General features: G+C 42.0%; 2 protein-coding genes across 2 annotated transcripts in view; one reads left to right on the forward strand and one right to left on the reverse strand.

Moving 5' to 3' along the window:
* The first annotated feature begins 1,263 nt into the window (after positions 1 to 1,263).
* LOC306926924 (uncharacterized protein) overlaps positions 1,264 to 14,522 on the forward strand; it is a 97,780-nt gene continuing 84,521 nt past the window's right edge. Inside the window, exons 1-2 of the mRNA XM_079506435.1 lie at positions 1,264 to 1,335; positions 1,916 to 1,979. Of these exons, the coding sequence (XP_079362561.1) occupies positions 1,318 to 1,335; positions 1,916 to 1,979 (82 nt within the window). The 5' untranslated portion in view covers positions 1,264 to 1,317. The remainder of the gene's footprint in view (positions 1,336 to 1,915; positions 1,980 to 14,522) is intronic.
* The window catches only part of LOC306927240 (cholinesterase-like), a gene marked incomplete at its 5' end in the record, with an annotated part of 39,658 nt that continues 32,803 nt past the window's right edge, over positions 7,668 to 14,522 (reverse strand). Inside the window, 7 exons of the mRNA XM_079506950.1 lie at positions 7,668 to 7,796; positions 8,560 to 8,723; positions 9,031 to 9,240; positions 9,976 to 10,286; positions 10,825 to 11,011; positions 11,740 to 11,891; positions 12,455 to 12,587. Of these exons, the coding sequence (XP_079363076.1) occupies positions 7,699 to 7,796; positions 8,560 to 8,723; positions 9,031 to 9,240; positions 9,976 to 10,286; positions 10,825 to 11,011; positions 11,740 to 11,891; positions 12,455 to 12,587 (1,255 nt within the window). The 3' untranslated portion in view covers positions 7,668 to 7,698. The remainder of the gene's footprint in view (positions 7,797 to 8,559; positions 8,724 to 9,030; positions 9,241 to 9,975; positions 10,287 to 10,824; positions 11,012 to 11,739; positions 11,892 to 12,454; positions 12,588 to 14,522) is intronic.

A 14,522-nucleotide genomic window follows, 5' to 3' on the forward strand; every position in this document is an offset into this window, starting at 1 on the left:
CCAATTGTTGTTTTACACCTCTGCTGCTTAGCGGACAGTGTGGTGTTGTAGAGGAGGTCTCCCCGGACGCGTGCGTATGTCACACTAGTCGAAACATAGCAGGGATTTTTGTCCAGCATCCACTTTAGTCCACTGTAGTCTGGAAATGGGAAGTTTTTTGACATTTTTGACCTGTGACCTGGTGCCAATTTTTGTTTTACACCTCTGCTGCTTAGCGGACAGTGTGGTGTTGTAGAGGAGGTCTCCCCGGACGTGTGCGTATGTCACACTAGTCGAAACATAGCAGGCCCACTGGCAGAGCCTGACCAGGTGAAAGGAGTTGGCCTCATTAGGCCCACTGGCAGAGCCTGACCAGGTGAAAGGAGTTGGCCTCATTAGGCCCACTGGCAGAGCCTGACCAGGTGAAAGGAGTTGGCCTCATTAGGCCCACTGGCAGAGCCTGACCAGTTGAAAGGAGTTGGCCTCATTAGGCCCACTGGCAGAGCCTGACCAGGTGAAAGGAGTTGGCCTCATTAGGCCCACTGGCAGAGCCTGACCAGGTGAAATGAGTTGGCCTCATTAGGCCCACTGGCAGAGCCTGGCCCAGGTGAAAGGAGTTGGCCTCATTAGGACCACTGGCAGAGCCTGACCAGAGCCTTTTGTGGTTGTTCTGGAGAACCGTGGGTCCGACCGACTCGATACCTGGCACTGCACTCCCTGTGGGGGTTTGGACCGCATGATATGATCTCCATCCCTACTTGGGAACGATGCAACTTGGGAACTTGTCAGCCGGTGTCCCACATGGAGATCACATATGATCTCCATCCCTACTTGTGAACAGTTACAATTTACGCTCACATAAATGTTTTTACTGTACGCCCCCTGCTGCTTGAACTGAGACAGAACATTAAACACTCATTGGTTAATTTCCCCTTATTCACTTTACACCATTGTTCCTTGTGTAAACTTAAGTTAAGTGTGATTTCTTCCCTAATGCATGAATCCCATAATCTCCAGAGTCACATGTTGGAGAGTTGGGCTAACACCACTAGGTCTCCACTTATTTAAGTCCTTCCTTATTCACTTGATTTCAGAGCAGTGTGTGGAGTCCAGACTGCAGGTGAATATGAACTCTCCCGACTCATAATGACTACAATACCCATGAAGCATCACTCCCAGGTGAAGATGGACTCTCCAGACTCATAAGAACTACAATACCCATGATGCATCACTCCCAGGTGAAGATTAACTCTCCAGACTCATAGGGACTACAATACCCATGATGCATCACTCCCAGGTGAAGATGAACTCTCCAGACTCATAAGGACTACAATACCCATGATGCATCACTCCCAGGTGAAGATGAACTCTCCAGACTCATAAGGACTACAATACCCATGATGCATCACTCCCAGGTGAAGATGAACATAGATATATATAAACTCTAGATAGCTCACCGCGCTGTTGGCCAATGGAGAGCGACGTCGTTACGTGGCGGCCATCTTACCTCGGGACACATAACATTGTGTCTATGGGGCATGTACTCTTAAATGACCATAACTTGCTCAATTTTCAACCGATTTTCAAACGGTTTGGTTTGTTATAAACGTCAGAGACGTCCGCATACGTATATGATTTTATACAACGTTCATATAAAAAACATAAATTAAGCAGATAAGCGTCCTGAATCATAGCCACGTTGACAACGTTTGTAATAAACCAACCCGTTTGTAAATCCGTCAAGATTTGAGCGAGTTATGACTGTTTCTGTTTGAGCTGCCATTGAACATACTGTACTGTAGCCCCGAAGTAAGATGGCTGCCGGGTGAACGACGTCAGAAACTCCGCCTTGAGCCATCTAGTGTTTATATATATCTATGAAGATGAACTCTCCAGACTCATAAGGACTACAATACCCATGATGCATCACTCCCAGGTGAAGATGAACTCAGCCAGGGACGTTTCTATTAAACAGGAAGCTGAAGATCAGCCACACCTCAGTAAGTTTCATGTGCTCTTCCTTTCTTTAAAGATGGAGTGCCACGATTCTTTTCCACCCTAAAACATGATCACCAGGTATTATTATAATATAAGGAGGAAGAACCTGTTCCAAAAAGTGTACAGTATTTGTTAAAATCTGTGGACACAACTGACTGAGAGAAAACACAAATGTTACTGCTGCCGAATTAGTTACATTTTCGCTAGAAACGGATATGAAATGAAATGAAATGAAATGAAATGAAATCTATATTTACCCAGGGTATCTGGGCTAAGCTCAAGAACTTGTTTCCAGCCAGGCCCTGCTCATAGAACACATTTCATCGTAGTGGTTGATGCCTTGTTCAAGGGCATTTCAGCGGTGGTAATTTTAACGTGTCGGACAGCTGATTCGAACTGGGAACCTTCCGGTATCAAGACCGCGCCGCTATCCGTTCGGCCACCGCTGCCACATGAGTGACTGACTATCGTAAAACGAGACACCTCCCGACAATATTTTCAGGACATTTCACTAACAGTTTGCCCGACAGGATTAATTAATCCCTCTAACGCACATTGCCAAGGTTTTATCACAACCCTTATTTTGAAGAGCCAAATATCCGTAACCGGATGTTACAATGACCGTAAGTATCACAGCGCCTGCTGTCGGCCGTAGAAAAACCTTGTTTTCACCAGAAACTACATTCATTGCGCCGATTTGGAGATACAGGCCTTTGAAAGCAGCACATACTGTGCAAGTGGATGCGCAAGCATCTTCAAAATGTCCCACTTTGACTGTTATGCTAACGAGCGGCAGCTAACGATTCGATCTGATCAAAACATGAATTAAAGAATATAAACCCTGCAAAACGTAGTCTACGGTTCTGGCAGGCTAGACGATGAATGTAATCCTACGGTTACTACGGTTCTGGTGGGCTAGACGATGAACGTAATCCTACGGTTACTACGGTTCTGGTGGGCTAGACGATGAACGTAATCCTACGGTTACTACGGTTCTGGTGGGCTAGACGATGAACGTAATCCTACGGTTACTACGGTTCTGGTGGACTAGAGTGTTAGTGTTTAAGTATAGAGTGTTTAAGTGCGTCTGCACTTTCTTACTCTTTATAAAACTGAAACATTACCATTATGTGAGACACAATTCCTATCAAGTGTAAAAAATACTTGCTTTGCCGACTGGCAGCGTGGACAAGACATTTGACGCTGATCGCTACAGTAGTTTGTGGGATTTGATCGGTACAGTAGTTTGTGGGATTTGATCGGTACAGTAGTTTGTGGGATTTGATCGGTACAGTAGTTTGTGGGATTTGATCGGTACAGTAGTTTGTGGGATTTGATCGGTACAGTAGTTTGTGAGATTTGATCGGTACTGTAGTTTGTGAGATTTGATCGGTACAGTAGTTTGTGGGATTTGATCGGTACAGTAGTTTGTGAAATTTCCTCAGACACACAGGCAAACAGATTCACAGACCCAGAGCTACGCCATGGAAATCTTCTACATAGATTGTTAAGCTACCATCGGTCCACATTTCAAGCTTTCATTGTCAGAAGTGCTTCTGTTTCATAACGTCATGCACTGAGTGGCAGGACTAATTTAATACAAAATCGGAGCTGCATATCTGACGTACAATGTTTTTTTATTTGTTTCAGAATCTCATGATTAAAAAAACATTACATTTACTGTAAGATCATTATTCATTTTGGGGATAAAGTAAATATATTACTTCAAATTGATTTAAATTTAGCTTAAATATTGCTAAAACTTCCAGAAAAGTAATAACCTGTAGTTAGTAACAGTTTAGTCGGTCTTATCTTGTTAGGTAATAGCTCATTTTGTACATGGAACATGGAAGAAGAATGGATTTACATTTTAGGAATCCAGTGTTGACCATCATGTTATGTTTCTGCTCCTAGACATCCTTCCTGAAAAGGAGAGGAGCCCCAGTCTGCTCCAGGAGGAACCAGACATAAAAACCACACATTAAAGATGAACAGGAGGAACTTAAAGAAGAACAGGAGGAGCTTAAAGTTGAACAGGAGGAGCTACTTCAAAGACCAGAGGAACCTGTTGGGTCAACGTTGACATTACTAGCAGTGAAAAGTGAAGATAATGATGAAGACATATCTTCCCACTGTTCTGAAGTTGAAGTTGAACTTGAATCTGACACTGATGTCACTGAAGACAGTGATGATTGGGAGGAGACCAGTGAAGACGATGAGGACGAACGGCGTGACCTTTCAAATGTGAACACTGTGGCAAGAGTTTCAGTGTTTCAAGTAATCTGAAGTCACACCTTAGTGTCCACAATGGAGAAAAACCTTACCAATGTAAACATTGTAGCAAGAGTTTCTGTCAATCATGTGACCTGAAGTCACACCTTAGTGTCCACAATGGAGAAAAACGTTTCCAATGTAAACATTGTAACATAAGATTCAGTGACTCATCTCACCTGAAGTCACACCTTCGTGTCCACACTGGAGAAAAACCTTTCCAATGTAAACGTTGTGACAAAAGTTTCAAATGTTCAAGTAATCTGAAGTCACACCTTCGTGTCCACACTGGAGAAAAACCTTTCAAATGTGAATACTGTGGCAAGAGTTTCAGTAATTCAAGTAATCTGATGAGACACCAGCGTGTCCACACTGGAGAAAAACCTTTCCAATGTAAACATTGTAACATGAGTTTCAGTGACTCATCTCACCTGAAGACACACCTTCGTGTCCACACTAGAGAAAAACCATTCCAATGTGAACATTGTGACAAGAGTTTCAGTGACTCATCTCACCTGAAGACACACCTTCGTGTCCACACTAGAGAAAAACCATTCCAATGTGAACATTGTGACAAGAGTTTCAGTCTGTCATCTCCACTGAAGAGACACCAACGTCTCCACACTGGAGAAAAACCTTTCCACTGTAAACGTTGTGACAAGAGTTTCAGTCGGTCATCTCACCTGAAGAGACACCTTCGTGTCCACAGTTCTAACTAAACAGGACAAAAAAAGATGCCCACTGTAAACGGTGTGACCAAAGTTTAAATAACTCAGGTCACTTGCTGAGACACCATTGCATTCACACCATGGAGTAAAAAATAAACAAAGTTTCCGCTATACATGAGCTCACTGGGAGGATCAAATAAAACAGCTGTATGTTCGTAGGGAGGTTGATGGACAAGGACATATCGTCCTTGTCCATCGACATGGACATATCGTCCTTGTCCATCGACATGGATTATCGACATGGATTATTATACTCCAACTATATTTCAAAACAAATGTGGAAATAAACAACAAATTCTCAAACATATTCAAAACAAATTGAATTTGAAAATAAATAAATACCAGTGCTTATCACGCCTCTCGGACAGAGAGGATAAGCCTGCGTTCCCATACAGTGTACAATGATGGGTACCGTAGCTGTCCCCATTGACCCATCTTAGGGCAGAATGGTACACCGTGTCGAGGTGCTTTAAAATGGATGGAGCAGCAATCCTGTAAATAATGTCCCCATAGTCTAAGACCGAGAGAATAGTGGCTTCAACTTTTTACAGGATGCCGGAAAGCAAGCTTTGTTTCTATATAAAAATAAAACCTTTATTTTTGTCTTAGTTTGGTGACAAGATTTTTGATGTGAAATTTAGATGTAAATTTGTCATCTAGCCAAATGCCAAGGTACTTATATTCTGAGACGCTTTCAATTGCAGAGCCATTTTGAGAATGTAAGGCTAAGTTGTCATGGAAGGTGGTTCTAGCCCTAGCGAAGACCTTTGAACTTTGTTTTGCTTGCATTCAGAACAAGCCTAAACTCTACCAGGGCATCTTGTAGGGCATTGAAAGCAAGCTGCAAATTGCTAGTGGCAAGCTGGGCTGTATCAGCAATACAATATATCTGCGTGTCATCTGCGTAAAGGTTTACGTTTATTTAAAGCTGAAATAATGATATTGATGTATAAGGTAAAAAGGACGGGGCCTAGGATTGAGCCCTGTGGGACATCCATGGAGGCCGGCCGAACATCGGATTGGGTGCTCCCGTATTTCACAGATTGATGTCTGCAAATAACATGCATTTTAAAACTGCTTTTAATATTTAATATCATATTGTCTATGTCCCTCAAACTTAATTCTAATGTTTGAGCCTCAATCACCACTCTGATAGAACCAGTCCTTGTCATTTCATTCTGGACTTTGAAAGCCGTTTTAGCTGCAGTACCACAATATCCTGAGGGGGTGGGGGTGCTGATATGCAGATTATTTAATATTTGAGTCATTTTTTTACTGATGCTAGAGAAAACCAGGCTTGTTTCCATTCCATGCCAGCTTGGAAAATCAACAATGGTGGACATTGTAAACAAAGTGGAAATGCAAATTTGGAACTGAAGATGTAAAGGAAAACACTGCCCGACTTCCCCTGCATAACCTTTAATCTCATCACACTGAAGAGGAGGAATTATACAAAGTAGGGTGACATTGATGACCTCACGATGAGGACAAAATCAGTTGAGCTGTTCCTGAGAGCAATTTCCATTAAAGCATCTATAATATGATATGAAAGCCTGATTGTTACAAATTGGTTATTTGTGGGGATAGAAAACACATATGGGAGCCCCAAAAACACAAAAGAAATAGAAAAAGTTGAATTTTATCTTATAGGTCCTTTAAATATATAATTCTGAAACCATTCGGAGGATGCTTCGCTAAAACCAACATGTGCAATGTACAGAATGTATAATAGATTGTGTAAAGACCCCTCAATGTATAATAGATTGTGTAAAGACCCCTCAATGTATAATAGATTGTGTAAAGACCCCTCAAAAAACACATGAACAATTCATTCAATATGCATTCAACAGTAAAAGAGAGTGATATCCTGGTAGTGAACTCCATGGTCTTTTGCATTACTACTGGGAGGTAAACCAGCGACCAATGGATCTGACGTTACCCGCAAGCAGCAACGCAACACCTATACTACTTTGAACCTGGCTTCCCTATGTTGGGCATGTCACAATAGATAATAACATGAAAAATGAAAGAAATTAATCAACATACAAAAATCAATAACTCCAGTAACAATGTGTCAAACATAAAACATGCAACAAGTGGTTATGGGTGAGAGAACAGACCAAGTGGTTAGGGGTGAGAGAACAGACCAAGTGGTTAGGGGTGAGAGAACAGACCAAGTGGTTAGGGGTGAGAGAACAGACCAAGTGGTTAGGGGTGAGAGAACAGACCAAGTGGTTAGGGGTGAGAGAACAGACCAAGTGGTTAGGGGTGAGAGAACAGACCAAGTGGTTAGGGGTGAGAGAACAGACCAAGTGGTTAGGGGTGAGAGAACAGAGGGGTGAGGGAACAGAGGGGAACAGGGGGAACAGAGGGGTGAGAGAACAGACCACAAGGGTTAGGGTTAGGGTTAGGGGTGAGAGAACAGACCAGTGGTTAGGGGTGGTTAGGGGTGGTTAGGGGTGGTTAGGGGTGAGAGAACAGACCACAACAAGTGGTTAGGGGTGAGGGAACGGAGGGGTGAGGGAACAGAGGGGTGAGGGAACAGAGGGGTGAGGGAACAGAGGGGAACAGAGGGGTGAGAGAACAGACCACAAGTAATTGGTTATAATGATTGCTGCCTTTCATGTTGAAACAGATAAAAGGCAAGAAAAGCAGAACTTTGTTTTCTTCTTTTTTTACTGTGTTTGTGGTAATGAGTACAAACAGAATAACAGAGCTCTTTTCAGCCCCGCAATAGGCAGTAGGTAGACAGTAGAATGAGGAGTGGATGGCTACATCGCAGAGCAGTTCCATCAGCATGTACACATGACTGTAGTTCATCTAGAGACAGACAGACAGACAGGCAGACAAGAAAAGCATATGAACATGTGCGTGAAAAAAATGCAGATGCACACACTGCCCTCCAACTGTCTCTTTCTCTCACACACACACACACACTTCTCAAGGTTGGAACAGAATAATAAGATAATAAACTGGGTGCTTTTGTGGCTGATTTTCACTTCAAAACCGCTAACCTTTGGCCTCCCACACAATGTGCTAATGCTGACAAATTCAACATGATCACATACTATAAAATCATCTTTCCAGAGAGGACAAAGCATAATCAAGTGCGCTTCTTCAAATGACTTTCACTCACATTTGAGTGGGATAGCCTACTGCTGAAATGAAATGATTACTATATTTACCCAGGGTATCTGGGCTAAGCTCAAGAACTTGTTTCCAGCCAGGCCCTGCTCATAGAACACATTTCATCGTAGTGGTTCAATGCCTTGTTCAAGGGCACTTCAGCGGTGGTAATTTTAACGTGTCGGACCGCTGATTCGAACTGGCGACCTTCCGGTATCAAGACCGCTCCGCAATCCGTTCGGCCAACGCTGACTCAACAGTTGAATAACAACGAGTTATGCTTGACTGCCCCCACATGTGTCATACTGCACGTTCATGGAGAGCTAAAAGGGGGAGATGTACTGAGTAGTCAAAATGTTCATCATGACCTACTGTATCTTGAAACTGGTGGGGCCAAGGGTTCACGCACGCGCGTGCGTGCGTGCGTGCGTGCGTGCGTGCGTGCGTGCCCACTAACCTGAAACTTTCTGTATTTTAGGTAGCAAGTTGTTCCAGAACTGACACCATTGGCATTGAGCTTCCTTTATCCTCTCTATCTCCGGAGGCATGGAGTTCAGAGAAACATACTCTTGCTTCTCCAAAGTGAAGATGGGCCAATCACTGCCTCCGATGGCTGGGTTCCTGACAGGCAACAGGAGAGAATCAATGGCAACCATGAGTAATTTGAATCAGTGTCTCAAACCTTTTCACGTCAAGGACCCCTAGTGATTGTGAGCTTTTAGATTTAGGTTAAAATATACATGTTTTATACATGTAAAATACCCCTTTAAGTGTTTCAACTGCTCCTCGTTTTCCCACTGAAATCCCCTCAAGGAATGGTGGCACTTTGAGAACCAGTGCTTACGTACAACATTCAACCAATGTCTTTTTTGGATGGGTGGATTTTGGATGGATGGATGGATGGATGGATGGATGGATGGATATTTACCCTGTCCGGGCAAAGTTGGCCCAGTGTTTCATAAACTTCTTGCTCATGGTCACTTCCTCCTGCGTGTATGCCAGGGTTCGATTCAGTGGCATTCCGAATACAAACTCGATCTCGTAGCCATGCATAACACCCATCCACTCTGGCCAGGGGTTGGTGGATGAGCGGTGGTCAAACAGGAAGAGGCGGGGTTTCCCTCCATGTTCTGCATACCTGGGAGAGGAAGTGACCATATTGTATTACTTGAGTTTAAAGAAGCCAACTGCACTGCAGGCATACTGGTTTTCTTTTTGCAATTTACAATTTAGGCATTTAGCAGACGCTCCTAATCCAGAGCGACTTACATTAAGCAATAACAAAAGCATGGCATACATCACATATATAAAAAGTAGTTATCATGAATCATGCGTAAACTAAGAACGTAACAGTGGAGTATCTATGTAAACTATACATACTATACTATATAATATATTACGTGTACTATAAAGTGCTATGACTACATAAAGTGCAATTCTAGAGCTGTCTACGTAACAATCTATAAGTCTGTTTAAAATACTATCTAAGTCTACATAATGTGCTATCTAAGGGGCTAGGCTAGGGCAAGTTGTTTTAAGAATGCAGAGAGAGGAAAACACAACGCCTGTGCATCTTTGGTTTCCCTCTCAGTGTAATTTAGCAATTCAATACAATGAATGATATTACAGGCATAATGCTATGGATCTCCCTATTAATGATATTACAGGCATAATGCTATGGATCGCCCTACTCCATAAAGCTGTCCATGGAGCCCATGATATTATAGTGGCAAAATGCTATGGATCTCCCTACTCCATAAAGCTGTCCATGGAGCCCTCAGTGAAATCCTAAGAAAATGAACTGTGATTAAAAATGATGACCTCCCTTGCTTCAAGGCTTCCTAAAATCAACAGAGTTGTCTGGGTCAATTACCTGCGAGTGAACTCTAATACAGGACAAACAAAGGCCTGGTCTCCAACCAGGTGACCCAACGAATCTCGACGTTTTGTGCTATTATTCTCATCTGCCCAATCTGTGTAAAGGAAAACAGCTGACTCCATCGAGACGTTACTGGCTCCTGGCATTGCAAGGTTCACCCCCTCCAGGAAGTCCTTCCTACTGATCAGACTCTGACTTTCAAGGTCATATCCTGGTGATCCATAAATTAGGAAGTACGTTCCTTCATCTTTGTTGACGCCAAGCAGTACATCGGTCTTCAGGAAGTTGCCAGTGCGAAGAAGCACCTTTATGAGTGATGAGAAAATAAAGACTTTCAGTTATTAACTTTTACAGTTTTTTCTCAACCTCAATGTGTGCACATTTCAAAATGTGTACATATGAATGCACACAACATGAATACCAGACGATTCGCCCCAATTCCATATCCACACTTTGGGGCGAGATATCCACGCTTTCGGGGCGAGTTTTTGATGAATTGAACATGGTGGACCCTGTTGTAAACAAGTGTAATGCTTAATTGGGTCGTCCACTCACAGTTAACAGCCTTTGTATTGAGTTTGTGCTTGAAATGTACTGTAATTCTGCAAACTGTTAATACAATTTTCAATCAATCAAAAGGTTATCCATGGCTTTGGGGCGAGTTATCTTCACCTTTTGAAATTCCGGGGCGACCGTTCTTCACTTTTTGCAGGGGGCGAGTTGGAAAAGGGGCGACCGTACCTGTTACCCACAACATTCACTAGTAGCCTACATTTCAACATGTGACAACACCAACATCATCTTCCTAATGCACCCATGCAGACACTGCACCCACACACCTACTTCTGGTTCATCTGGTAGGAAGTTGTTGTCTACAGTTGGCACGAAGGGCAGGGCCAGGAGTGCAGGTTTAGGATAAGCGTCATATTGCTTCTCAACGATGTCCTGCGGGTCTTTCTTCTGCAGACACACCTCCAGATCAGCTGCAGGGGAGAGTGGGCAGCCTAGCAGCTGGCCAAGCCTCACAGACCTGAAAAAAACAGACATGGGGGAAATGGACAGAAAGGAGTGAGAGTAGTGTAGAGGAGAGAGGGAGAGAAGAAGGAAGGGAAGATGAGAGGGATTGTGGAAGGGTGAGAGACAGATGAAAGGTGAGGAAGAGAGAGAGAGAGAGAGAGAGAGAGAGAGAGAGGATGTGAATGGAGGTGGAAACAGGGAGAGGGCTGAAGATGAATGAGAGCAGTATGAGCCATGGCGAACATAATTGAGTTTGCATGCATTTGAGCAGCGTTTGAGACGTGTGTGTCACTACTTCTGAATAATAATGATGAACTGGGAGAGCCACGGTTGAAGAGTGGAAGAGAGTGTAGATATTTCTTCTGCCTGAGTGCCCTTCTCTTAATGAGCATGGATGTTTTGTTCATCTTTGTTTTCTACCCGGTGCACTCTATGAATCACTAATTCTAATTATGAGTGTATTCGTATTGGTCAAAATAACAAAGTGCGTGAGTCATACCTCAACGAGTGAGTGAGTGAGTGAGTGAGTGAGTGAGACAGACAGACAGACAGACAGACAGACAGACAGACAGACAGACAGACAGACAGACAGACAGACAGACAGACAGACAGACAGACAGACAGACAGACAGACAGACAGACAATATAGGAATGACTGAATGAATGAATGAATTCACAGCTGATTGAACTGATGAACCAATGTCTGGAATAGTGAAAACATAGTCATGTAAGCCACTGTACCTCTCCCTAGCCTCGCTCTGACTGTTAAAGGCCCAGGGTGCAGTAGGAGAAGCACTTTGCATCACTGCTCTCTGAAAGAGTCCATGGCTGCCTGGGGACAGAAGGTGGTAGCCAACAGACGCTGCCCCAGCACTCTCCCCAAACAAGGTCACCTGGAGATAACAGGCCACTTTATACTTTTGCTTGGTTTTTCACACATGATTTCGATGATGATGACAAGTTACTTATATTGTTGATGTAAGCTGTAAGGTGTTACAATAGTTCATTGTATTTTTGGTAAATGGCATGATAGGCTTACTTAAAATATTTTAAATATGAAACTGTAAATAGGTACTTATGATTTGAATATCCTTTCTGTCCCTATGCCCCCTTGGCATAGGTATCTTATGATTTGCATATACTTTTTGTTTTTGTCCTGTTATTGAACTGTCAACCCATTTGGGATTATGGTTGATCTCATTAATGTCTTACAGCTCTGGATCTAAACCCCCAGAGAACCTCAAAGTGTTTAATAGAAAAAAAAGAAAAAACTGTTACAGGTTAAGTGTCGTATGTTGAACTTATGTGTCGTATGTCATACTTATGACACATGGGGTGTCATAAGTTCATGTATTGTCCATGTCTTGTCTTTTCTGCTTAATACAAATATTGAAACACAAAATATTTTAAATCTGCATTAATAAACTTAATCTACGTAATGAATAAAAAGCCATACCTTAGAGGGGTGACCTCCAAAAGCATCAATATTGTCTGTTACCCAGCGGAGGGCCAGTTGCTGGTCTAGTAGCCCTGCATTTCCACGAATAGACTTGCTCTCAGGAAGTGACAGGAAACCCAGTGCTCCGATTCTGTCACAGGAAAAAAGAAACGGTGGTTATACAGTATGTGTATAATACAGTATGTACAGTATGTACAGTAACAGTACAGTATGTACCAGTCAGTCAGTTTGGACCTTAGAGTATATATAATACAGTATGTACCAGTCAGTCAGTTTGGACCTTAGAGTATATATAATACAGTATGTACCAGTCAGTCAGTTTGGACCTTAGAGTATATATAATACAGTATGTACCAGTCAGTCAGTTTGGACCTTAGGGTATATATAATACAGTATGTACCAGTCAGTCAGTTTGGACCTTAGAGTATATATAATACAGTATGTACCAGTCAGTCAGTTTGGACCTTAGAGTATATATAATACAGTATGTACCAGTCAGTCAGTTTGGACCTTAGAGTATATATAATACAGTATGTACCAGTCAGTCAGTTTGGACCTTAGAGTATATATAATACAGTATGTACCAGTCAGTCAGTTTGGACCTTAGAGTATATATAATACAGTATGTACCAGTCAGTCAGTTTGGACCTTAGAGTATATATAATACAGTATGTACCAGTCAGTCAGTTTGGACCTTAGAGTATATATAATACAGTATGTACCAGTCAGTCAGTTTGGACCTTAGAGTATATATAATACAGTATGTACCAGTCAGTCAGTTTGGACCTTAGAGTATATATAATACAGTATGTACCAGTCAGTCAGTTTGGACCTTAGAGTATATATGATACAGTATGTACCAGTCAGGACCTTAGAGTATATATAATACAGTATGTACCAGTCAGTCAGTTTGGACCTTAGAGTATATATAATACAGTATGTACCAGTCAGTCAGTTTGGACCTTAGAGTATATATAATACAGTATGTACCAGTCAGTCAGTTTGGACCTTAGAGTATATATAATACAGTATGTACCAGTCAGTCAGTTTGGACCTTAGAGTATATATAATACAGTATGTACCAGTCAGTCAGTTTGGACCTTAGAGTATATATAATACAGTATGTACCAGTCAGTCAGTTTGGACCTTAGAGTATATATAATACAGTATGTACCAGTCAGTCAGTTTGGACCTTAGAGTATATATAATACAGTATGTACCAGTCAGTCAGTTTGGACCTTAGAGTATATATGATACAGTATGTACCAGTCAGGACCTTAGAGTATATATGATACAGTATGTACCAGTCAGTCAGTTTGGACCTTAGAGTATATATAATACAGTATGTACCAGTCAGGACCTTAGAGTATATATGATACAGTATGTACCAGTCAGGACCTTAGAGTATATATAATACAGTATGTACCAGTCAGTCAGTTTGGACCTTAGAGTATATATAATACAGTATGTACCAGTCAGGACCTTAGAGTATATATGATACAGTATGTACCAGTCAGGACCTTAGAGTATATATAATACAGTATGTACCAGTCAGTCAGTTTGGACCTTAGAGTATATATGATACAGTATGTACCAGTCAGGACCTTAGAGTATATATGATACAGTATGTACCAGTCAGGACCTTAGAGTATATATGATACAGTATGTACCAGTCAGGACCTTAGAGTATATATAATACAGTATGTACCAGTCAGTCAGTTTGGACCTTAGAGTATATATAATACAGTATGTACCAGTCAGTCAGTTTGGACCTTAGAGTATATATAATACAGTATGTACCAGTCAGTCAGTTTGGACCTTAGAGTATATATAATACAGTATGTACCAGTCAGTCAGTTTGGACCTTAGAGTATATATAATACAGTATGTACCAGTCAGTCAGTTTGGACCTTAGAGTATATATAATACAGTATGTACCAGTCAGTCAGTTTGGACCTTAGAGTATATATAATACAGTATGTACCAGTCAGTCAGTTTGGACCTTAGAGTATATATGATACAGTATGTACCAGTCAGGACCTTAGAGTATATATAATACAGTATG

Source organism: Electrona antarctica (genome assembly GCF_951216825.1).
Source record: "Electrona antarctica genome assembly, chromosome: 7".
Lineage (NCBI taxonomy): Eukaryota > Metazoa > Chordata > Actinopteri > Myctophiformes > Myctophidae > Electrona > Electrona antarctica.